The following is a 24,166-nucleotide window of genomic DNA, read 5'->3' as shown; positions in this document are numbered from 1 at the left end:
CCTGGGTCCATCAGTGCACCCAGTACTTTTTGCTGACGATAGCAACTTTTTCATCACCGGCCCTAATTTACCATACGTCGTCACCTCTGCTCAAATCCTTCTGAATAGAGTACAGGAATGGTATCTCGTTAACTGCATGACCATTAACAGCAAGAAAAATCAGGTTGTATTATTTCGAACCCCTTACAAAAAAAATGAAGCTCAGCAAGCACTTGGACTAAAATATTCCACCAATCTCCTCCCGCAGGTCGAAGTTGCCAAGTTTCTTGGTGTCCACATAGACTCCTCCTATCATTTGTAACTCATGTTTCCTTCATCAGAGCCATAATCTTGCGACAGGTAAGTATGAGTAATCTTGTTAATAATTTTCTTCCTCCTGATATCCCTTGTAACCCATTATTTCTCTTTTATTTATCCACATATCTCATACGGCGGATCTGTCTGGGGCAACATTTATTCTTCAGTTACGAACAAATTAAAATCTGCCCAAAACCATGCCGTCAAAGCAGTTTTTGGCTGCCCCGACTTTGTCCCACCCAGGACTTGTACTCCGATTTTGGTATTATCCCTTTTGAACTAATCATTAAAAAATTAAATTCATCCCTTCCATACTCCGCTTACCATAAAAAACCTTCCTCCCCAATTATTATCTTATTTTAATTGTAATAATTCTGAAGGCCTGTGTCTGCGTTCATCTAACCGTTCCTTTATTGTCCCCAAGTGTGTCTCTAGCTCCGCCCAGCGATCCCCCATTTATAAATCTATACTTCAATGGAATATAATACCCCCCAGTATCGAGCTATCCACAAGTTTTTGCACGCTGTATAACAATGTTACTAAACTTTGATATTATAAATCTCTAAATTTTTAATCAATTTGCTTTAATTTACCCGTGTTTTCTCTTTCTTTTTTCTTTTTTTTCTCTTGTTCATTTTCAATATTTTTTTTGTTATGGTCCTCAACAAGTTCGCTTACAGGATCCTTATTATTATTGGTGTTATGTTTCATTTTTATTTGAATAAATTGAATTGAAATGAATAGCAGCAGCATTGACGAAGTTAATGCAATAAGTTTTTTTTATACTGCATATAGGATCTAAAGAAGAGTAAAACATCTTTTTTCTTCGTGTGGTCCATGATCTGAGACAAAAGAGCTTTCAGATTGTAATATTTTCAATAATATTCTCGTTTTTGGTCAATTAAAATTAGGCATAATCAAGTACTCTAAAACATTTTCGTACTAGGTGTTACTTCTTTTTCGCGGAAAGGTCCTTAACCCCTCCCAAAGTCCTTACTAGAATTTTTTTATCTTTTCGACATAATTACACATCTTTTCTGCCCTCCCTGTCCCTGAAAACAACACCTACATGCGGGCCTAGAAATGACACAACTGGTATTATATGTGGTCCATTGATGCTATTTTTTAAGTGGTTGTTTGTTGCTTAACCCAGTGACTTCAAATTTAGCTCTCAGTGGCAGAAGCTAAATTTATATTAGGTGTTTTAACGTTTGACTTATTACTGTGCTGTTATATACTTCCTATAAGTTTATTTCACCAGAAATCTTGGTGCTATTCTACTTATTCATATCATGTACTAAAATTTCAAATAATTTCCGGTTGTTTGCTTTTAATCAAAGTTGAGCCCCCCCCCCCCCCAAGAATGTCCCCCCCCCCTGACAAAAATCTTTGTGCAGCCATGTTTTATCAAGTATAGACACAGAGGGCCTTCGGGCCCTCTCTATTCTTAGAAAGCTACGATTTCCTATATTTGTAATATAGTTTTTGTTGTTGTTGTTATTGGTTTTTTTTTTTTTTTTTTTTTTTTTTTTTTTGTCAGAGTACAAGTTCCTCTTAGACACAAATAATGTCTTAAAGCAGAGATATCCTTTTTAATACTCGAAAGTGATAGTGTTTTTGAGTACACATGTGTGAAGCGTGGATGTCATTAGTCCATGCGTTGACTTACGGGAATGGAGCTGCCCCACAGGCTAAAACTAGAGAAACTCTGAGATTTTTTAGACGAAGGGTGTGTGAGAAAATCCAAAATTTCTGAAAGAACAGGACATCATCAGAATGTTGATAGCATAAAAAAGGCTTAGCATTCCCTCTCCCTGCGTCGAATAGGGTAATTTGGAAAGAGGGTTTCATGTCGCAAACTTTTTTTATTATCTTTTCTTTTTCAGATGTACCTAACGCTCCCAAGTTGGTCGGTGTACGGTGCAACCCGAGAGATGCCGTTCTTGAGTGGATTCCTCAAGGAGATAATCGTTCGCCAATTATTATGTACACTGTACAACACAATACTAGCTTCACTCCTGATTCTTGGGAAGTTTCTTTTGAAAGTGTTCCTGCTACTGATAGAATATTTACTGTAAGTATTCTAAGTTGAATTTAATTTCAGTATTATTTTTATGACGTGCAATCTATGGTAGAGTGTTGGATATAAAAGAAAATACAGGGTAATCCTGAGAAAGAAAAAAAACTCCTTAAAATAAAATCAGGGTATTTTTAAGCCCCCCCCCCCCGTCCCCGTCGTTGGAAAATAAATAATTGGGGTCCTGGCAAGGCCGTATCCAGGGGGGGGGTACCCGGTTTGAACCCCCCCCCCCCCCCCACGAAATTTTTGATCGAGTCGAAAATTAGTAAAACTTAGGTAAAAATCAGTAAAATTAGTCGAAAACTGAGTCAAAAATTAGTACCCCCCCCCCCCGAAAAAGTCAAAAATTAGTAAACACCTCCCCCGTCCCCCCCCCCCCCGAAAAAAAAAATCCTGGATCCGCCCTTGGGTCCTGGGCATTGTCCATAGCTTATCCACGTAAGCCTTTTGTAAGCTAAATGGATGGATCAGTACCGTAGTGGACCAAGTCGCAAAATGTACATTTCGAGGTTGAAGTTATATCCCTTAGATATGATTTAAATTGAATAGACCTTTTAACACGTTTCAGAGGGGTGTGTAAACAGTAGTTACGCAATTTTGCAGTTCAAGCTTTGAAGAATAAAAGAGACCTTAACAGTCATGGATTTGGTTCTCTGTTGCTAGGAATTAACTTCACAGAATTCTAAGGGTTGCTTGGAACAAATTGGTCTGGCCTTCAGAGGGGTTTTGATTGTCAGCATGCCCATAGTGTTCTTTCTTCTCTTTTAGCCCATGCTTCGAAGAGATGTGATGGCCTACATATCTTTGCTCATCATTTGTCTAGAGCTTTTGATTCAGTTTCAGTTGACCATATTTTTTTCATTTTGATTCCTTTCTTCTTCTTTTTTCTTGTACTTTTTTACTTCAGTTTTACTTGTATCCTAAGGGGTATAATGGTTATAAGGTTAGGGGTATAATGGCTAATGGCTATAAGGATTAAAAGGTTTTACTCGAATTTTACTTGTATCCTAAGGGTTATAAATGAATTATTATCATTATTATTATATCTACAAAGCACACCAGCAATTGCTGAAATCTTTCGAGTAACGAAAGATAAGTAATGAATTAAAACCTTGTGCACGAATACATTAAAAAATACTGAGTTACAGCTAAATTCGAGTATTGTTATTTTAAAACGCATCAACTTAATTCAATTAGTTTGATCTCCTTAAATCTGATTGACTTGTTCACTTTAGGATAAGCAGACTGATAGTAAAGCAAAGATAAGAGTTCTTTATTTATTTATTTTTTTATATTTACTATTACCTAATTTTCTCGTGTCCATAACCAAATGATGTAATTGATATATTGTCCCAAAACAACCTTTTGCACTTCTATAGGTTGTATAGTGTGTATTTGTACATTAGGCACACCTGTAGAGGCATTTTTACTTCATAAGAGACAGGAGAGACCAGCCGTGATTTGGTAAAAATTGATTCAGCGCTTCTATCAAAAGAGTATCATAAGTAATGAGCAAAATTAGCATGTGTCAAAATGGTATATATCGAAATGAAGGCCCGTATTTTGTACGGATGAAGCGTGACTAAACTTAAAGCGACTAATCTTAATCTTAAAGCGTGACTAATCGTCATGTGTCTACGAGTATTGTTTTGATATCTGCAAGCATTAAGAATACGATGCGTTGTAATAATAACGTATCTTTAGGATCTCTGTCATGAAGTTACATAACGCTGCATTCAAGTCAGGGGTTCGAGAACAGCTGATTCAGCTATCAAAGGATGCAGGTTGATGACAAAAATTTTTCAGTCTTCTAAAAAATTGGTCTACTAGATTGCATTTGAAGGTTAGATTGCAATTTCTGCATAGGGATAAAATCTAATTTGCACATTATTTTTACAGATATATATATATATATATATATATATATATATATATATATATATATATATATATATATATATATATATATATATATATATATATATATATATATATCTGATGTCATGTAAAGTCGAGATTATGAAATACACCCTTCGTTTCAGAAACGACAAAATGTTGTCTTTTTTTATTTATATGTAATTTCGGTTCTTGTTGGAAATTTATTTAAGTCATTTGATTACTTCTATTTTTTATTTGAATGAAAGGAGAACAACTGCATTCTTGATCTGCTTTAGATAATAACTTTTAGAAAGCTATCAGCTTCTTTTATGTTTTAATTGTAATTTGTCTTTTTGAAACATTATGATTTTAAGTTCTTATTTTCATGTTTTTCGTAGCTGTTGTCAAAGAGTTAGTTCTCTAATTTAAAATGCTGAAACAGGGTGTATTGTAAACTACATTGTAATATTATTAAGGGAGAAAAAGTATTGCCCTTTTTTCTACAAAGCAAGCAAAGAGAAGAAGTTAAACTGAACTGTATATATCCACATTCAAATCTTAGGGGGTAGGGATTAATATCAGAGGATTTTTTTCCGATCAGGTATCAAAAACGTTTAAGAACAATAAAGATTTCAGGTCCAAGTATCCAGATTTGATGAAGTTTTGGCCTGTTTTATTCGCAAATATGAGTTGTTATCGTCTTTTTTTTGTGTATCCTTGGATGCTAGGTCTGTGAACAATTCTGAGATAGGGAAGGGGGACCCTTGGTATATAATCTCTTTATTTCTAAGCCTGGCTGTTCATGTAATAAATTACTTAATACTATAGAAACTCGTGTGCCAAATTGATTATTAAAAATAAACATTGAAAAAAAGGGGCAAAGAAGATGCATAGCTGTTTTCAATGGTGGGGAGATTGTCTCTAAGTTTCTGTGTAGACTTTATTGGGGTTTAGAGTGGGGAATCGCTTTACATTTTTTAGTTAAAATCATTTGAGTATCGAACTTTTTTGAACTTTAATTGAATAAAGAAAGTATTCTGAACATAAACTTTTAAGTATAGGTGAATAGAGAGGCGGGTCTCTGTTTTTTTCACATACCCCCCCCCCCCCCAACAAAAAAAGAAACAGGGAAGAATGTTTCCTGGAATTATAAGAACAAAAGAAGAAAAACAATTACAAAAGAAAGAAACAAAAATTAATAGGAGGTAGTGATAGGAATGACCAAAAATAATTTACAACGTATTAGAATAACTTGCTACTGTAAGCTGAAACGACCATCTTCTTTTTCTTTTTTATGTATATACAGTGACGATGACTCAATAATTCAGCATGATATCATGCTGAATCATTGCTGATTTATTGCATGATATCATGCTGAATATCATGAAGCATGATACCGTATCTCATACTTAATCTTGATCCCTCGTTTTTAACAAACAAGAAAATGAACTATTTCTAGCACTTATGTATGAACATCTTGATTTTTAATCAAAAGTTTTATTCATTCAATAAAATGATCGTATTCTTAAAGATTAAAATTATGTGAAAAATTCCTCCTTGGACAATTTTCCCTCCTGAAAATTAACCCATGCGGAAAACTTCCATGGAAAATTCCCCCCTCCCCTGAAGAAAATTTATCCCGACATGGAAGATTCTCTCTGCATGTAAAATACCGATGATAATTTTGAATTTAAAAATATCTGAAAAATTATATTAGAATTGTTAACTTACCCGTCGGGCGTGGTTGGACGATCAATATCTAGAAATGTGAATAATCTGAACGAGAGCAACTGTCAAGTATTTATGTTCACGTGTTTTTAATTTCAGCCAGCATGTGAAATATTTAGAGGGCCTTGTGGGGAGGGGGTATACATAAATCGTTCGAAAGAATGTACTCAATAAATTCCTGAAGTTTTTTGGCTATTGGATAAACAGTGTAGTGATGCATACAGGTAACACATAAACACACATATATGTATTCAACTATAGTTATATAGAAAACAGCAATAAAAGCCCAAGTTATATGCTCCCCATGCCTTTTTGTTTCTTAATTTCATTGATGTGGCTTCTTTGCTGTGAAGTCTTTTTGGAGAAAAGAGTGATGTAAGGCAAGCGTCTACTGCATCTGCAGTCCCTACTACCAGCCCAGTATCAACTCTTAATCTTGCTGACAGTATAGCTGCGTTGGAGGAAATGTTAATGTTAGAAAAAGTAATTCCAAAAGTAAAAGAGAAATTCAGTAACTAGTCAAAAAAGGCTATATTATTCTAATTAGAATATTATTTGTAAATGGTTTCATTTTAGCCCCTATGTGTAGAAAAAAACTAGAAGGTAATCTCATTTTCTTTGTAAAAAAGGTGAATAAAAATCCCCTTAGCGAAGCTAAAAAAAAAAGAAAAAATCCCCTTTGCTAAAAAATAATAATAAAAGAAAAGAAAAATATTCTATTTACAAATAATATGACATAAACTATCAAAAAACTAATATTAAAAAACTTGATATTAACCAGAGTTTGAAAATATACCAAGTATTCCTTTGCGTTACAAAATTCTTATAAATTTTACAATATATAATTATTTCAAACTTTAAATTGCAAAAATATTACCTTCTTCTCGAAATTCCGGATAAAATGAGAAAAGGCTATTAGCCGAAGTCACAAATAACCTATTTCACAATTCGATAGCATTGCCATATCTATCTGGAATATAGTATAAACCGGTTCTAGGTGTTAACCCCCCCCTCTCTGGAAAACACGCCTCCCGGAAAATAAGGCTTGCCAAATTTGAGAATTTTATTTGAATTTTTTTGTTTTTATTTCCGTAGGGGGAAGGAATTTTGGTAAGTGTGAATTATGCGCCATTCACTCAAGTTTACGCTGTGTGTAAAACTCGAGAACAAACCAGTTTCTTTGTTAGTTTCTTTCAGCTTAGCGCAAGACAAGACAAAGACAAGTGACAGAATACATGGGAAATATATAACTGGGGCTATATATTTGCACATAAGGGGGGGTAAAGTATTTGGGCAGTTTGAAGTCAGAAAACAATTCTCACTCCATAATATGCAGAATAATTATACCTAACACATTTTGCACGCAGACTCGCTATACTTTACCCCCCCCCCCCTAATGATTGCAAATCTATAGCCCAAATTTGTTTCTAAAGTAACGAAGAAACTAGCTAAAACACGGCGGGGGGGGGGGGGTAAACGCCGGCTACCATTTAAACCCTATAAATCTTGAAAAATTAGCGTTTGCAAGTGACAAAAGTACAATTTTTTTTCTCACTAAGTGTCATGCAATGATTTTCACTAAGTTTCAAGCATCAATTGAGGGATTATTGATTATTGCTTATTATATCATGTAGTTTTGTCCCTCGAGTTCCCTTATTTTTCTATTGAGTTAGCAAAACACAGATATTGTCTCTGCTACGACAAAAGGTTGTATCTGATATTTTTACCCTTCTGATATAATTCCCAAAAACCGTTTACTAAGCTTTTATTTAAGGGAGCGCAAGCAGAACAAAGAATTTACAATGAAAATTTCATTGAGCGCCATCTCCCTTTTCTCAAAGGGGGGGGAATAGCAAGATAACCGAGATCAGAAAGATTAAAGTGTGATTGAACACACATTAGTTTGCGGATGATCTTGTGTTTTGGAAACTTAATGAAATCAATCAAAATAAAAAGAGTCGCTGGTGAGCATATTGTTAGCTTCTAGCCGCAATTGTTGAAACTCAAATTCTGGCCCTCTGCATATTTACAAAGAAAAAAAAAGCTAAAGTATGTGTAACTCATGTTTGTGTGTATGTGTGGAATTATATGGTGAAATTTGGCTTTAATCTATCACTGTCTCAATTTAATCATTAAAGCTTAGTGTCGAGAATAGATATTGCAGTACACTTAATATAAAGCATGTTACGTCTTGATATATTCCTTTAAATGGAGAGTAAAGGAAGAAATAAATTAAGAAGAAAATACAAAGAAAGGACTTAAAGTTATTTTTGGAAGATCACATCACATTAATCACGTAGATGCAATGCTGAATTCTAGATTCCAGTCTTAGAACAATATCAGACACCAATATATAATTTATCAGCTTGTTTCATTTTCTATGGTAGCGATGATTTTAGATTATAGAAAATGATGGAGACTAGACAGCATCATTTGCTGTTCCTGTAATATTAAGAGGTTTTAAATAGCTACTGCTTGTGTTCATGATAGTTAATGCTTTCATCTATATACCAATTTTCGAATTGGCCTGAAAGAAAGTTCTTCTGTCTCTTTTTTCTTTTATGTTTTCTTTTGTTCAGGTTCCAATGTCTCCTTGGTCCAACTATACATTTAGAGTAATTGCGCGTAATAAGATTGGGCCATCTTTGCCATCCGTACATTCCGACGTTTGCAGTACTCCACCAGATGTTCCTTATCATAATCCAGATGGCGTCGAAGGTCGTGGTACTGCCCCAGATAATTTGGAAATCCGTTGGACTGTAAGTAATTATTCAAGAGTGTGTGTAATATCTAACGACGGCCATACACTCATCATTAACTTGCGTCAACTATTAAACCTTCTGTGTCGAATTAGGATTTTAGGAATTTTAGGCTATTTTTTTTTCTTTTCTTTCCTAAGCAACTCGTCGATTAGGCAGGAGATTGGTCAAAATCGAAAGGTATGTTTTACTTGGTAAAAGCAAATTTTCCAGTAGTATAATTGAATCTAAGGATATATCGTAAAAACAATTCAATTTTAAGCTTTTTAAGCTGTGTTTTGTGGACGCTTTCAATTCTGTTGTTTGTTTGTTGTTTGTTTGTTTTTTGTTTTTTTTTGTACAAGTAACTGTTTTTTTTTTAGTATTTTGCCGACAAAATCATTTATTTACTTGTATAGCAATAAGTTTAGACACGTGAAAATAATGTAATATCTTATAAGTTTGGAAGGGAATCTGGTCACGCGTCCTACGAGAAAAAAAGAGGTCTTTGGTTGTGACAAGAGTTGAAAAAGTTAAGCAATGGTAAGCAAATGCGTCATAAAAAGCATGCCTGTTGTGAGCTATATGAAAACTAGTTTCTGTACCAGTTTACTGGTTGTTATTCCCAAAGAGTATGGGTATTTTAAAAGAGTGAAAGATCACACTAGTGTCAACAGAAAAATCACACCAACTATAGGTTTTATGTTCTTATCATTTTTCAGTATAGTAAGCAAGTAAGTAAGTATGACGGCACTAGACCCTTAAGGTCCAAACCGGCGGTGCTGATCTCCGTTTCGTGGCCCTTTAGCCAGGAAGTGCAATGGGGGGCTGGGGGCCAGCCATCCTGTGCTTTCGCACACCCTTCCTGCTTACCTTCCCCAGATTTCTCCAGGTACCCATTTAGAGCTGGGTCGACTCTGGCTAAGCTTACAGAGTCACACCACTAACCCGCGTTCCAAACCAAAAGACTGGCCACGCCAGGGATCGAACCCGTGCATTTTTTCAGTGTACAAACAAGGTGAAATTGATATAATTAGCAAAATTAGTCCAGCAATCTGTGGTCTCAATTTCCGAAAGAAAAAATAAATACAATTTGGAAGTTTGGAAAAGGCCAGTTAACGCCGATCGTTAGATGGCGTTGGTGATATTTTTTTTTACTAGTGCCATTTTCTAATTTTTTAGTTACCCGTGCTGTTTCATTTTTCCTCGAAACTCCAAAGTGGGCTTAGGATTTTATCATTTTACCTATTTCCTTTCATAATATGGGAATCCTCTTGCTGTGGGTGATTGTAGGTGAATCAAGGGGCATTTGTATTTCGTGACACCTAATTTCTCACTTTAACCGGTTCGTAATATGAAATAAGAACTGGATTCTAAACTAAAATGTTCAACAGAATCGATGGCTTCACCTTCAGAATGACACATCTTTATTTTTATCAACTTTCTTGAATGCTTGAACAAAGCTTCGTAATTTAAAGCATCACTGAAGTGACAATGCAATGGCTTTAAATTATCCGACCGGTTGTATTAACTTAGCGTTATTTATATAAAAATCATTAATGAGTAGTTATCCCATAAACGTTTTTTTTTACGTTTTGACGCAACTTGACGCAAGAACGAAAATTATGGATGTCAATTTTCATAGGTTGTAAATTTTATAATTTAAGCTTACTTAGGCATAAACAATCCTCCGTTTCCATTAAGGTTCAGGATGTCTCTTTATTTATAGTTATTACCTCGCATCTCCCGTCATCCTGCTTGAATTTTCACCTGCCAATAGGTATAACTGTTACTGCCTGATTTTTATTATAATCCAGTAAAAAGCTGATGAAAAGAGTCCAGACTTTGTGGCAGGCAGATGCTTTTTACTTTGATAAGGAAAAAGGGTATTACGTTTGAAATAAATTTTTGTATAGTTTTTTTTCATGGTTTTCGGGGTTGAAGGGATGACCTCAGAAAATCCCAAGTAGGAAATGCTGTCACCGCGTGTTCGTATCAGTACAGTAGAACGGAATCACGTAAATAGTATGGGTATTATCACAAGTGCATACAAGTTTGATCCTGGGGGTAGTGGTGTCGAAACACGAAAAAAAATTTAAGTAGTGATTTGAAATCTATTTGGGGGAGGGGGGGGCCTTCCAAACAATATTTGTACACTGATGTGTATATTCTCTATATGTGTCTCCTTAACTGTCTTATGTTATTTAGCCAATGCCGGAGATAGAACACAACGCTCCTAGATTTTACTATCGAGTATATTGGCGTCGAGATATTGATGGCTCATCGTTCAACATTGAAGATGTAACAGATTGGAAGCAATCCTCTTTTGTTATCCCGAATCAGCCGACTTTTGAAAGATATAGAATTAAAGTGGTTGCTATCAATGAGCGAGGGGAGGCTAATGTTGCTGCTCAGGAAGTCAATGGATGGTCTGGTGAAGATAGTAAGGATTCACTTATTTATTTATAATTTATTTATATTAGCTATTAGTTTTCTTATTTTAAAGCTACTTTATTGATCGCTGGGAGGTCTGAATAAATTTTAAGCTTGAACCATCATGATTAAGACAATTTCTCTATACATAATGTCGAATGTGGGCAGTGGGAAATTCCATCTCTCACGTCTTTCCCATCAGGAACGTAACCGGAACGGGGTGTTGACCGGGGCCTACTAAAATGCTGAATTTTCCCTAATTTATGGGTATTTTTTTCAAAACATAAAATTGAAGTGCTTTGTTTTTAATTATTGGCCTCTTTCCCCTCAGAAAAAATTCTGTATATGTGCCTGTTTCCCTCGAAATTTTATGGTGTCATTTTTGTGTTTTATTTAAGTTTTTTGAACCCTGTTTGATGGATCTGCCGCCTTCCCACTCCCAAATAAATTAATGCATGCCTAATTTTGTGATGCACATCGATTTTGGCTGAAGAAAAATGGTTCGGATTGGTAGAACTTTACCGTATTACTTACTTATACATTAAAATCAGCAAAGATCTAATTGACTTATAAGCCCTTCGTGTATCAGAAGCTACTTACTTATATCAGAAGCATATATCAGGACTTAAGTAACAGGGTATGGGGTTGCTTCACCTCGTAATTTTCAGGGTGTTCATAGTTTCCATCTTTAGGGTTTTTATCTTATTTTCTTGACCCCCACCCCGACTCGAAAATGTGTTTTCTTCCGAAAAAATTCTGGATTGCCAGCTGTTGCGGAAATGAAGTGCGTTATCATATGTGGAAACATACAGTCTAGGGTCCTCTTGTCTGTAAAATAAGATGAAAAGGCCAAAAGATGATTTTAGAAAAACCCGCGTCAAGAAAAATAATGACGTAATTCGTCAATCAATTTGGTCAGTGACGTTTGATTTAAGCACAATGACCTCAAGTTTAGAAAAGCTTAGTTCATTCAAGTTTAGTTCATTCACTGAGTTCGTTTTACGTTCAGTTTATTTCAATAGTGCTTAATTTGTATGGGGAACAAACGTATTCGTATAATTGTTTCGATTCATGTAAATTAATGTGTTAACTATAATCTATTCGTTTTCATAATGATCAGTTAGTCAGTAATCGTTTTAAACGATTATTTACGCCGCAAAAAGTAATCTAGTCTAGTACTAGCGCCTAGTTTTGTATCTGTGCTTGTTGAGGAAGGTAGTGAGGAAGTTTTATGCATTGTGCATACACTTCATAACACTATGACTTCCGCATGATGTGCATAACATTATAACTTTCGTAATAGAAACACGACAAACTGACGGTTTCGTATTTCTATCGCAAACGCTTTTGCGTTTCTATGACTTATGTGTTGACAAGCGAAAGACCGTTTTACCAGTGTGTCAGAACTTGCCATCGTTTTGTTGCCTTTTATTACAAGTTAGACATAGACATAGGTTTATTAAGATCAAACAGCGTAGCCACGGCTAATTTATGTCGTCTTTACAACAATATGGAAAAAAAAATTACAAATAACACTATAAGAACACTAACACGCGAATACAAATAACACTAAGTCTTGTTGTATGCTTCTACGAAAAAGGGGACAAACGTGTTTTTGTAGCGGTTGGTCCTGCAGACCGGGGGTTGTAGCTTCGACTGAGATCTGGTTCTTTGGTTAACAGGAGCATCGGGTGGGAGGATCAGTCTGTGATGGGGCGAAGATAGCAGTGACTTGCCGAGGGACATGATCAGTGATAATCGTCTGTCGCTGAGAGATTCAAGGTACAGTTCTTGCAAGAGTTTGTTGTAGTCGTCACTTCTGTTACCAACGATTATGTTAACAGCTCGTTTCTGCAAAGATTCAAAGTCATCGCAAAGGTAGTGGGTGCTCTGGACAAAAGTCCCCAGACAGCGACGGCGTATTCGAGTAGAGGTCTCACATACGTAATATAGGCATTTTTTAGGCTTTGAGTGTCGCAGCCAAACCTGCGCATCAGAACAAGGGTCTGAAGTGATGCATTGCCAGCCTTAATAAACTTCTCCACGTGTTCGGTGAATGTGCAGTCCATCGATCATGTGACTCCGAGGATTTTTTGCAGATGGAACAACAGGGAAAGGGACTTACGGGAATTCCAGATCACGGTTTAAGGGGCAAAACCTGAGGATAATTGATTTATCTGCATTCAGTGTCAGCTTGTAACGTTCACAGTCCTCAGAGAAGGATGCCAGAAGGGTCTCGCTGAACTGACGTTCGATTACGCCTTCTCTCACGAGGTATTTGAGGACAAATGATAAATCGTCGACGAATTTGAGTCGCTCTTCGAAATTCTGAAGGAGGAAGTTGATGAGGAAGATAAATATGAAACCAGCAAGTCTTGTACCCTGAGGGGCTCCACAGGTAAGTTTAGACCAGTATGAGATCAAGTCACCTTCAAACAATGGAAATACACACTGCATTCTGTCCTGAAGGGAGCTCATCACTAATGCAAGAGACCGCTTCTGTGCACCCATTGCTCGCATATTTTTTGCTGCCATAGAAATGGAGAAAAAGACTTCGCCTTAACTAGGCATGATGTGGAGACATAGATATTATTTTGGACTCAGTTTCAGTCTGCTTTGTATAGCCATAATCATGACATATATCTGGCAGTAAGATGAAATAGTATCTAGAAGAGTAACCATTATAAAAGTTCGATATAAAAAAAGATTTTTGCTTTTTCTAAACGCGTCAAACAACGAAAGTAACTTCATCGCGGACTAATGAAAACAAGTTTGCGGCTGGTATTAAATGTTTTTTTTTATTTTGTGATTCCATGAAAGAAAAATAAAAGATAATTAATAATATAATTTCTAAGAGAATTCTCTTTTTTCATTGAAGGACCTTTAGATGCTCCTACGAACTTCACGCTCAAGCAGATTATTGACGCAAAAAGTGCTTTATTGAGCTGGAACCCAATAAATCCTTTTAATGTCCGTGGACATTTCAAGGGATATCAGGTAAGCTTATTAAAATCTCATATTGACTTATTCTTATTCATTGGGTTCGATCAAACAGTTCGTGGTAACGAAATGTAAGTAAGGAGCGACTCGGCTCAATGGTAACCGAAACTCTAAAAAACGTAATTTTGATATCAATAGATACATCAAAAGAATAAACTTTTTTTGCTGATTCTAAATTTATAAGATTCATCAAGTTTAATGTTAGCCATCAAAAACTACGAGCCTGAGAAAAGTTGCCTGATTTTTTAAATAGGGGGGAAATGATCCCCAAAATTCAAGGAATCATAATGACACCATAATCACACCATCAGATTAAGCGTACCAGAGAACCCTACTGTAGAAGTTTCAAACGCCTCTATACAAAAACGTGGAATTTTGCTATTTTTGCCAGAAGACAGATCACGGATGCGTGTTTATTCCCGGGGGTGATCCTATTGAAATAATGGTCCTAGAAGATCGGGAGAGGGTGCATTCGAACGCCAATTAAAAGTTCTAATTCCGTTTTTTGTGACCAAAAATATTGGAGTGTAACTACCCCCCGGCCTCCCTCCCCTCTTACGGCCATCTTTTTCCCAAAGTTATCTGATCAAAATTTTTGAAAACGCCGTTTTGCTCAATTTAGTTGAAAGATCAAATAACTATGTCTTTAGGGGTAAAATGACCCACCACAATCCGTGGTGAGAGGCCTGCAAGCTATGAAATTCGCTCACTGTTTACGAATAGTATTTGTTATTGGGAATTATACAGTCATTTGTCGTGGGGGGGGATTTTGTGCTTTGGTGGATTTCCATAGGGAGAATCTTCCTTGGGGAAGGAAAATTCCGGGGGGGGGGGTGAATTCTGCAGGGAAAATTTTACATGGGGGGATTTGACAGAATTCCTTTACGAAGTTATTTTCAATTGTCTTACATTCTCTTTGCCAACTCAATTTTGCATGTGGAGATTTTCTGCGTTTTTGATTTCCGAGAAAAAAATTCCACGGAAAGAGGCATTTCCGGATTGATCGAGAAACCGATTAGAGATCAAAGTATTTCAAATGGAAGTATGCTAAGGAGACTTTTTCAGGCTGAATCGTCCGCAAAAAACTTTACGGGGAGGGAGGATTTTCAGCGATGATGGAACTGCCTGGAGGGAATTTAACGGAGGGGGCAGGGGGTGTAATTTTAAAAAAAGGCAAAGAATACGGCATTGGACTTTACAGTCCCTACCGACGGTTCTGATCTCCGTTTCTTGGCCCTTCAGCCAGGAAGTGCAATGAGGGATTGGGGGCCAACCATCCTGTGTTTTCGCACACCCTTCCTGTTTACCTTCCCCAGATTCCTCCAGGTACCCATGTAAAGCTGGGTCGACTCTGGCTGAGCTTACAGAGTCACGCCACTGACCCCCGTCCCAAACCAAATAATTGGGTACACTAGGATTCGAACCCTCGTCCTCTCGGACAAAGGATTCTAAAACCAGCGCACCAATCCACTCGGCTGCTTTACGCTGGATGAAATTTCCACGCGGGAGTTCCCCATGAGGGGGAAGGGTATATTTTATGGAGAGCGAGCCAGATTTACCAGTATTATTTGAAAAACGATCAGAAACTAAATATAAAAAAAACAAGTTTTTTTTACTGAAAGTAAGGAGCAATATTAAAACTGAAAATGAACAGAAATTATTCCATATATGAAAGGATGCCCCCTCCTCAAACCTTGCTCTTTACGCTAAAGTTTGACTATTTGTCCTTTTTTTAGAATAACGGCTACTGAAACACAGGGGCCGTTTAATTAGAATAGGAAGTTTTTTTTTTAAACTGTTAACAGCTTTAGCGTAAAGAGCAAAGTATTGAGGAGGGGACAACCCTTCATATACGGAATAATTTCTGTTGGTTTTCAGTTTTAATGTTGCTCCTTACTTTCAGTTAAAACAACTCATTCTTTTTTATTTAATACCTTAAAGGATCACCCCTTGATCTTGTTCATTATATCTTGTTCTTGTTCATTATATCTTGTTCTTGTTCATTATATCTTGATCTTGTTCATTATAATTTTTTTCATTTTGTGTTGCCAAACTGTATAGAATTATTTGCGCGGCCTTGCCATAACTTGTAGAGCTTGGATAAGAGATTCGAATAAATGACAATAAACTAAAACTGACAACTGTTTTCCCGAAAATCTTAGAAAAGCCGTTTAACTTCTCCTGTTTTGACCTGGAGATATTCAGTTTTAATGAAACTTACATCGTTAGAAATTTTGAGTATTCTTTCGATTAAACCGAACAGAACTTTGTTTTGGAATTTTAGGAAAGGGCAGTCCCTAAAAGTGTTCCAGCATACCTGCTAGGAAAACGCTAAAAATCAGCTCAAACGAAATATCATTTGAGCAATTTGGCAGCTGTGGGTGTCCCCTGTGGTGCTACCCGCTTTGAGAACCTTGCTGACACAGCGAAATAAAATTTCATTGTTTTTTCAATCAAATTGCATTATCAAACCGCAAATTCTCTATATCTCTCGACAGTGACTAGTACTCTGGAGAATTTGCTCATGGACCCTTTGTCATTGAAACGGTCAGCCGAAGATGAGAGTCGCAAAATGATTGAAGGTATTAAATCCTCTTCAAGTAAATGTCGATTATTATCTCCGTTTAAAATAAAAACGTGGAATTTTGGTTGAAAGTCAGATATTTCAAAATTTAAAAGAAATTTGGAGGTAAAGTTCAATCTTGACTCGTAATTATTATTTGTACGGTTGGTGACGACGTGTTTGAATGCCTAAAAACATAGGTGAAAAATTTTGAGTCAAGCGAAAAAGAAAAACACTTGTCTGTGAATGACAAAAGGTAGTTTTCTTTTTCAAAAACAATGTATTTTAAAACGGTGATAGAGATAAGTTGTATAATATATAATTTCTACATTTTTTCGTGTAACTGTGCATGTTTCAGGAGGTTTTCCCGAATTTCACTTTCCCTGTCTGTACTTCTCCTCTCTCTCTCTCTCTCTCGTCTCCCCTCTCCTCTCTCTCTCCTCTCTTCTGTTCTCTCTCTCCTCCCCTCTCCTTCCCTCTTCTCTCCCCCTTTGTCAATGCTCTATCTCCCCTTTCTCTTTCTCTCATCTCCTCTCCCCATTTATCAATGCTTTATCTCCCTCTCTCTCTCTCTCTCTCAGTGGCATCAATTCATGAAAATGTTGTGTGGGTGGGAGGAGGGGGGCAGAATGTATTTTCAGTATCTTTGGGGGGGGGGCAAGTTCGTTGTATTGTTCAGTTTTTTCGACGAAGATACAAAAAAGGGCATTTATCAATTAGAGTACCCCTAAAAAGGTATTCTTCAAAATCCAAGGATGGGGTGGGGGGTGGGGCAAAAAAGAAAACTGGAGCACTGCCCCTCCCCCTCCCCCGTTCTGCTGCCCCAATTGACTCTCTATGATTATGTTTGAAGGAAATGAACTTGGGCTGTAAATCCATGCTTACTGCGGCATATAAGTAATTGTTTATATTTATTTTTGTTTTAGATTGAAACTTGGACAGATAAAGAAACAGAAGCACAAGCACGTGAAGTAGTTGTTTCTAAGGATTCGACAAATGCTTTAGTCCACAAGTTCGTACCACATGCCTTAAATAGAGTCCGAGTTCGAGTTATCAATTCAGCTTACAAAGGGCCTCCATCTGAAGTAGTTACCTTTACAACACCAGAAGGACGTAAGTTCTTTTTCTCTCTTGAGGGTGACTAGCCCCTTTGCTTAGGGTAGGTATAAAGGCATTAACAGTGTCATATCTTACAAATTAATCTCTGTTGTATGGGGTCAACACCCATGAGAGCCGTATCTATTGCAATGACTAGCGACATACCATCAACAATTAACGGTGTCGTGAATCTTGCCATCACACAAAATTTTATTCAAATGTAAAATAACTTGAACTAAAACATATAATAAATGTAAAAATAAATAAACTTATCAGCTATATAATTCCGATTTTCCTTTGTTATTAAAACTGGTGCTTGTTCAAATGAAATTTGTGTCATCAAGTATTACGTTACTATTGGTTGTCATTGCCCAAAGAATGTTGTTAACCCTCAAACACATAGGCCTCTTATAGATGTTTGTGTTTTATTGTGTTCCTTATTTAATTATAATTAGCCAGAATTTCCATACTTGGTTCTTTTGGACACTTTTAAACATCATAGCTCAATATACCTCGTTGAAGGATTTTTACTTTTGCAATATGCTTACTTGCTTACTTTACTTTCGGTGGGAACCAGACGGAGAACTTTATTGCCCGGCACCAATTTACTTTGGGATTACGTCTGACGACCACTTTGCGATCTGTCGGTTGAAGCTTCCCCAGTGATCGTCAGCCAGTCTCGGGCCCATCTCCTACCATGCCTACGGATGCCTCCTCATGGGTCAAGGTCCTTCTTGGATTTTTTCCAAATATTTTTCATCTGTCCTCCCTGATGTTGTCTCCAGGACGGTACTGGCTCGCAAATAAGGACGTCTTGACATATCATACCTTTGGGTCGGTGAAAGGTGTGGCCGAGAAGTTTGAGGCGACGTCTGTTGATGGTGGAGGATAGTTCTTCAGTCTGGCCACAGCGGCTTCTTACTTCGCTTTTAGAATGTGCTCCTTACTATGGGGCATAATTAGGAGATTTTCGGACTCTTTCCTCTTCAGTCTTTTACTATTTTTTCGGTGTACAATATAGAGAAAAAGTCAATAAAACTTAGAAACACTTAAACTTAACGCTTAAAATATCAACACCAAAAGGAAATAATACCAAGGTTCCGAGATTTTGTAAACAATACCAATATATGTAAATATTTTGACAAAACGGCCAGGCCAATCCCACTAAAATAGAGAAGCTCAATTAAAACCTTAAAAATAATTTATAATAAAACATTTTAAAATTAATTTGAATTTTGCAGAGGAGTTTTTAATTGCGAGTTATTTTGCTGATTTGTGTTTAGTTTTTCTCCTTTTTCGCTGAGCTAATGGTCATACAGGCAAAATATATATTTATCTATTCGTTAGAAAAAACTCGTATCATCTACTCGTTTTGTTGATCTTGCAAAAGTTATCAAAACTGTACTGTCCTTTTCAAATTCAAACAAACAAAATTAATGCTGTTGATAAATTCGAACCTAACTTTTTTACTACAAATAAAGAAATAAAAAGGAGACATTTGAAAAAGACCTATAAGCAAAAAGAAAAGCACAATTAGACACCCAGTTTCTTCAATAGACTGTCGCCGGATCAACCGACATTTTAGAAATATTTAGATCCGTTATTCTCATTCGGGAAAACATCGACCATCGCGAGCAGATGTCAGTTTAATTTATAAGGGTATTTAAGAGTTGTTTTTGGATCTGTTTGTATTTTAGATATAGTTGGGAGTGGATATGGCTAGCAAAGGCTAGGAACAACTGATTTAGGCTATTTGTTTTATCTTTGTGCTGACTAGAGTTTTTGCTAATTATTGTTGGTGAAATTCTATTTTTGTCTTTATCACAGATTATAGGTTTCAAAAGACATCAAATGTTAGAACGTTCTTCTAAAACAACTATTTCCTTTTTATTTCCATACTAAATACGACTGAGGATGTTAGTGGAAGTATGCCAGATTATAATGAGTGTTAATAATAATGTTGCGTGAGCCGTTTCCAAGCCAAATTGGTTAAAAGTAATTCAATATTTCAAAATCAAAGAACTTGACTGGGTTTGTCTTTTTTCTTTTTTTCTTTATTATTATTATTATTATTAATATCCAATTCTAAAATTTAGGGAATGTATTCTCTATAATAAACTAAGGAAAAAAATGATAAAATTTTCACTCACGATGGACGCAATAGGGTCGGGAAAAAAAATTAATGTGAAAGTTTCCTCAGTCTTTTCCTGTGTTTATTTTATGGAGTTAATTAAATAGGCAATGTAACTATCACTCGTTAATATAGAAAATATCACTTTTGACTTGCTAATTCGAAATCTTTTTTGCCAATTTAAAAAAATACTATGAACTCCAGTCTACGGCAGAGTTAGTGTCATACATTTATTTGTTAAACTAGGACTGTAAGCCATAGTAAAAAAAAACACGTCTTTTCTTCCAGGTCCTGGAGCAGTGGATATGCTAGAAGCCATCCCAATGGGCTCATCCGCATTTTATCTTATATGGAAAGCCCCAGAGGAACCAAATGGCAAATTAACTGGGTATCGTCTCTTCTATCAAAAAGTTGAAGGTACTAAAGTAGGGCCCCTTCAAGAACGAGAACCACCTATCACGGACCCAACGCACACACGGGCTAAATTAGCTGGCCTAGAACCTGGTTCCAAATACAGGTAAACCTCTTGAATTGATCGCTTCTTTTAGCATCGTTTCGGGAAATTCAGGCTGCTTCTCAACCTGCTTCCTATTCAGGCTGCTTTTCAACCCTTTCCTACAATGTCCACCTGTTTGGTGCCTTATCTCCAGATGTGAAAAAACTATTATCCCCAACATTTCAAAAATTAACAAAACATTCCACTAGGTTTTCTCTTTCTGTTAGTTGCAAAGTACAGGACTATTTTTTGTGTATGCTTGCTCGTTTCTCTTTCTTATTACGGTTTTTTTTCACCCTTTAAAAAAATCATATATATTTAAGGAGTTATGCTTGTTTTAATCTTTAGAAATATTATGACCTATATATATATATTATAAAGAAAGAAAAAATAAATAAAAAATGAGGGTTTTTAAGGTCAAATGAGAATGCTGAAAAAACAAACAAAGCGAATATTTCGAGAGGACAACCGCCGCTCTTCTTCAGCTTGAAAAAAATAATATATTCAAGGAAAATGTCGAAGAAAAAATCTACAAAACAAATGTGGAAAGTCAATGTGAAAAAAACAACAACCAATAAAAAAAAATAAAAGATAAATAAAAGTCTATAAAAGCCAAAAATTATAAGAATTAAAACAAATATAGCGAATAATTTCCAATTTCCGCGATTTGCACAAAATCCAAAAAAAAAATAGAACTGCCATCGACGGATACTAGCGAACAAGTTGTTCGTTAGTATTTTAATATTAATTAGTTTGAAATTTTTGAAGTAAATATCAAAACGCCATATCTGCTGGAAACGTTCCGGTTACGAGTCCAAAGCGGCAGCTTTGGAGTGTGAAAAACACAGTGTGAGCAGTGTGAAAAAAAACTCCATAATGGGACCAAGAAAAGAGGTGGGGCGAAAAAAGTGTTATAAAATCTGCCCAGGATTATTTTGTGGAATTTGCTTTCAACTTGAGCAAGCAGCCCGCATGATTTTCTAAGATTTTCTGTCAACGCTGAGATAACAAGTGATTTGGTAATTTTAACATTTGAGCCTAACGGGAGACCTAAATATTTCAAAGTAGATGATGCGGGAATATAGTTGCTGTGCCAACATTGGTAGTTATGGGAGGTTGCTGAGACGAACCGTTGACGAAAAACTCAGTTTTGGAGGGAGTGACTTGGAGGCCGATCTCATTAAGACCAGAGCAAACTATATCAACTAAATTTGAGATAACTTGCAGATCGTCTGATAGTAGAAGAATGTCGTCTGCGTAACAGAGGTGGCTGGCATCAACATAGGGCTCAATCAGGAATGTTTTTAGTAATAGTTCGGATCACATTATTGGAAAAAGTTGGACTAAGCAAAATGCCTTGTTTCTCATCTTTACGAACAGTGCTGGGGTTGCTAAGCTGGCTACCTTGCCGTGCTCTTATGGACGCATTATCATACCATCTCCATAAGAGACCGCAGAGAAAAGGGTTTATTCCGCTTCTCGCTAGAGAAAGAATAGCCTATGAATAAATAATGGAATCTAACGCCTTTGAAATATAAATCGCACAAACATACAGATTCTTTTTCAGCACCCGATAGTGATCTAAAGTAGCAAAAAAGTTGCGTGTGCGTTTTGCACGCCCAAGCCTTCGCGAAATTCAAACTGGTTGTCTCCATGATTACAGCTTGTGTTGATTCTTTGGAAGATCAGCTTTTCAAAACATACATTTTATGAAAATGTTAAAAAAAATTGTATAAAAAATATATATTATTTTCTCGATATATTTACTGTTTTTTATAGACACATTTTTTTATTTATTATTTATATTCATTGTTTTTTTGTTTTTTTTTTTTTTTTTTTGACGAATTTGATATAATTACGGTTTTAAATAATGGTCAGTAGATGAATTATTCATTCTATCGATCGAATTATATGCTCCTTTGTATTGCGTGTGTTTGTGTCCTAGGTCAATTCATTGTCTGTTGTAGCAAAGGGAAAGGGTAATAACTTATTCATTATTGATCAAATATTCATATGTGCTGTTGTCCATTCGTTTCATGCAATGCTTGTTTATTATATATAGTGCTTTCTAAATTGCCAAAATTGAAAAGTTCAGAAAATTAGAAAAACGAAATCAAAATGTTATCTGATTTGTTTCTATTTATGTTTGATATTTCCTTAGTTATTTTTTCTTCTTGTATATAATTGAATCGGTTTTGGTGCTCCTTTAAACGTATACACAGAGTAAATACAATCTCTAACATTTCAGTTTTTTTTTCTCATTTCTCGTGGTTAATACTACGAAAATGATATGTAATTCTAGACGTCAAATTCTGCATATACGGTTTTTATGCTTGAAAGGGTGCTATGGTCCTATTGATTTAAATCCTATGACCCGCAGTACCATAAGGAAGAAAATAGGTGAATGAACAAATAAATACGTAATTTTTGGTACAACTCAGGGCTTCAGGAACTAATGAGGGATGTGGTCTTTTTTGTTATTATGGAGCTACAAGCATCCTATATGTCAAGTGCATTTAGTAGCTAGGATCGAACAAAACTTCTTGAGAGGTTGCTGCTTTGTTCAAACTATATACTATGAAACCGTATCAAATCTCCCCACCCGTGCTTTCCCCGAAGACACTCCGCACCCAGACACCGCCTGCCACGGACTGTTTCTGAACGCGTTCCTGTTTTGTCCCCTATTATTGCTTTACCTCCAGATATGAAAAAACTTTTGGCCCCTTCATTACTGATAACATAAACCGCTTATTTTCCTTTTTTTGTTATTTTTTACTGATGATACCCAAGTTTTATGTTCGTTTGCTTGTTTTGTCCCCCCCCCCCTCCCTTTTTTATATGTCATATTTTAAACTTTTTCTAATATATATTTTATTTCATTCTTTTATTTTTTAGTTTTATCAGTTTTTACCTTTTTTCTTGCTGACGTTTTGCAGTTTAAAATTTTGACCAAGGATGATTTGTCATTCTGATCTTGTTGTTCTGGAATTGTCTGCCAGTTTTTTAGTTGTCGTGCTTTTTTATGACTGAAATGCGGGTTCGGCCCTTCGAGGCTTGTAATAGAAATTTTTGGAGTAAATATCTTGAATTCCGATATTGCATAATGTACAACCTTAATTGCACCATATAGTCCACCATACGTTAGTTCTTTTCGAAATTGACATAGAACCAAAAATCCAATGTACGTAAAATCTTAGTCACGGTAATAGAAAAATAATTTTATTGGGCAATTTCTAAATACAGCTCAGAAAATTCTAGACTCTTAACCCAAAACTCAGATCCTATCTTAGAGAGGGAGAGATAAATTTTATTAACCAAAAAAACAACAACATCAGTATTAACAACCACCCAGAGAAGTAGAAAAACTTGTCCGAGGGGTGGCAAAAATACATTAAAAAATAATACAGGACTAAATAAATTATGAAAAAACCAAGACAAAACTTACATCCTATTTGGCACCACAAACCTAGCAACAAAAACAAAACAAACTCAATATTACTGTTATGGTCAATCCTCGAGAGGCCATAATGAGCTGCTCAAATATTTATTTGTTTGCCCCCCCCCCCCTCTCCCCAAAAAAAGAATTCCTACTTACTAAAAAGGATTTCTTTAATTGCACTCTTAAACATAGAAATATCAAATTATTTTTAACACTCTGATCGAGATGATTCCAACTTGTAATCCCCCTATGAAGCACAGAAAATGTCAAGCGGGTCGAAACAGT

General features: G+C 35.9%; 1 protein-coding gene across 1 annotated transcript in view; it reads left to right on the top strand.

Annotated features, from left to right (window-relative positions):
- Window positions 1–24,166, top strand: part of Nrg (Neuroglian) — a 119,806-nt gene that overhangs the window by 67,064 nt on the left and 28,576 nt on the right. Inside the window, exons 12-17 of the mRNA XM_089096452.1 lie at window positions 2,184–2,371; window positions 8,563–8,742; window positions 10,930–11,164; window positions 14,033–14,151; window positions 17,644–17,830; window positions 20,235–20,463. Of these exons, the coding sequence (XP_088952578.1) occupies window positions 2,184–2,371; window positions 8,563–8,742; window positions 10,930–11,164; window positions 14,033–14,151; window positions 17,644–17,830; window positions 20,235–20,463 (1,138 nt within the window). The remainder of the gene's footprint in view (window positions 1–2,183; window positions 2,372–8,562; window positions 8,743–10,929; window positions 11,165–14,032; window positions 14,152–17,643; window positions 17,831–20,234; window positions 20,464–24,166) is intronic.

This window comes from Artemia sp. Qi Xiang Cuo, chromosome 11, assembly GCF_049724085.1.
Source record: "Artemia sp. Qi Xiang Cuo chromosome 11, ASM4972408v1, whole genome shotgun sequence".
Lineage (NCBI taxonomy): Eukaryota > Metazoa > Arthropoda > Branchiopoda > Anostraca > Artemiidae > Artemia > Artemia sp. Qi Xiang Cuo.
The sequence above is the reverse complement of the archived record's forward strand: the minus strand, read 5'-3'. Positions and strand labels throughout refer to the sequence as shown.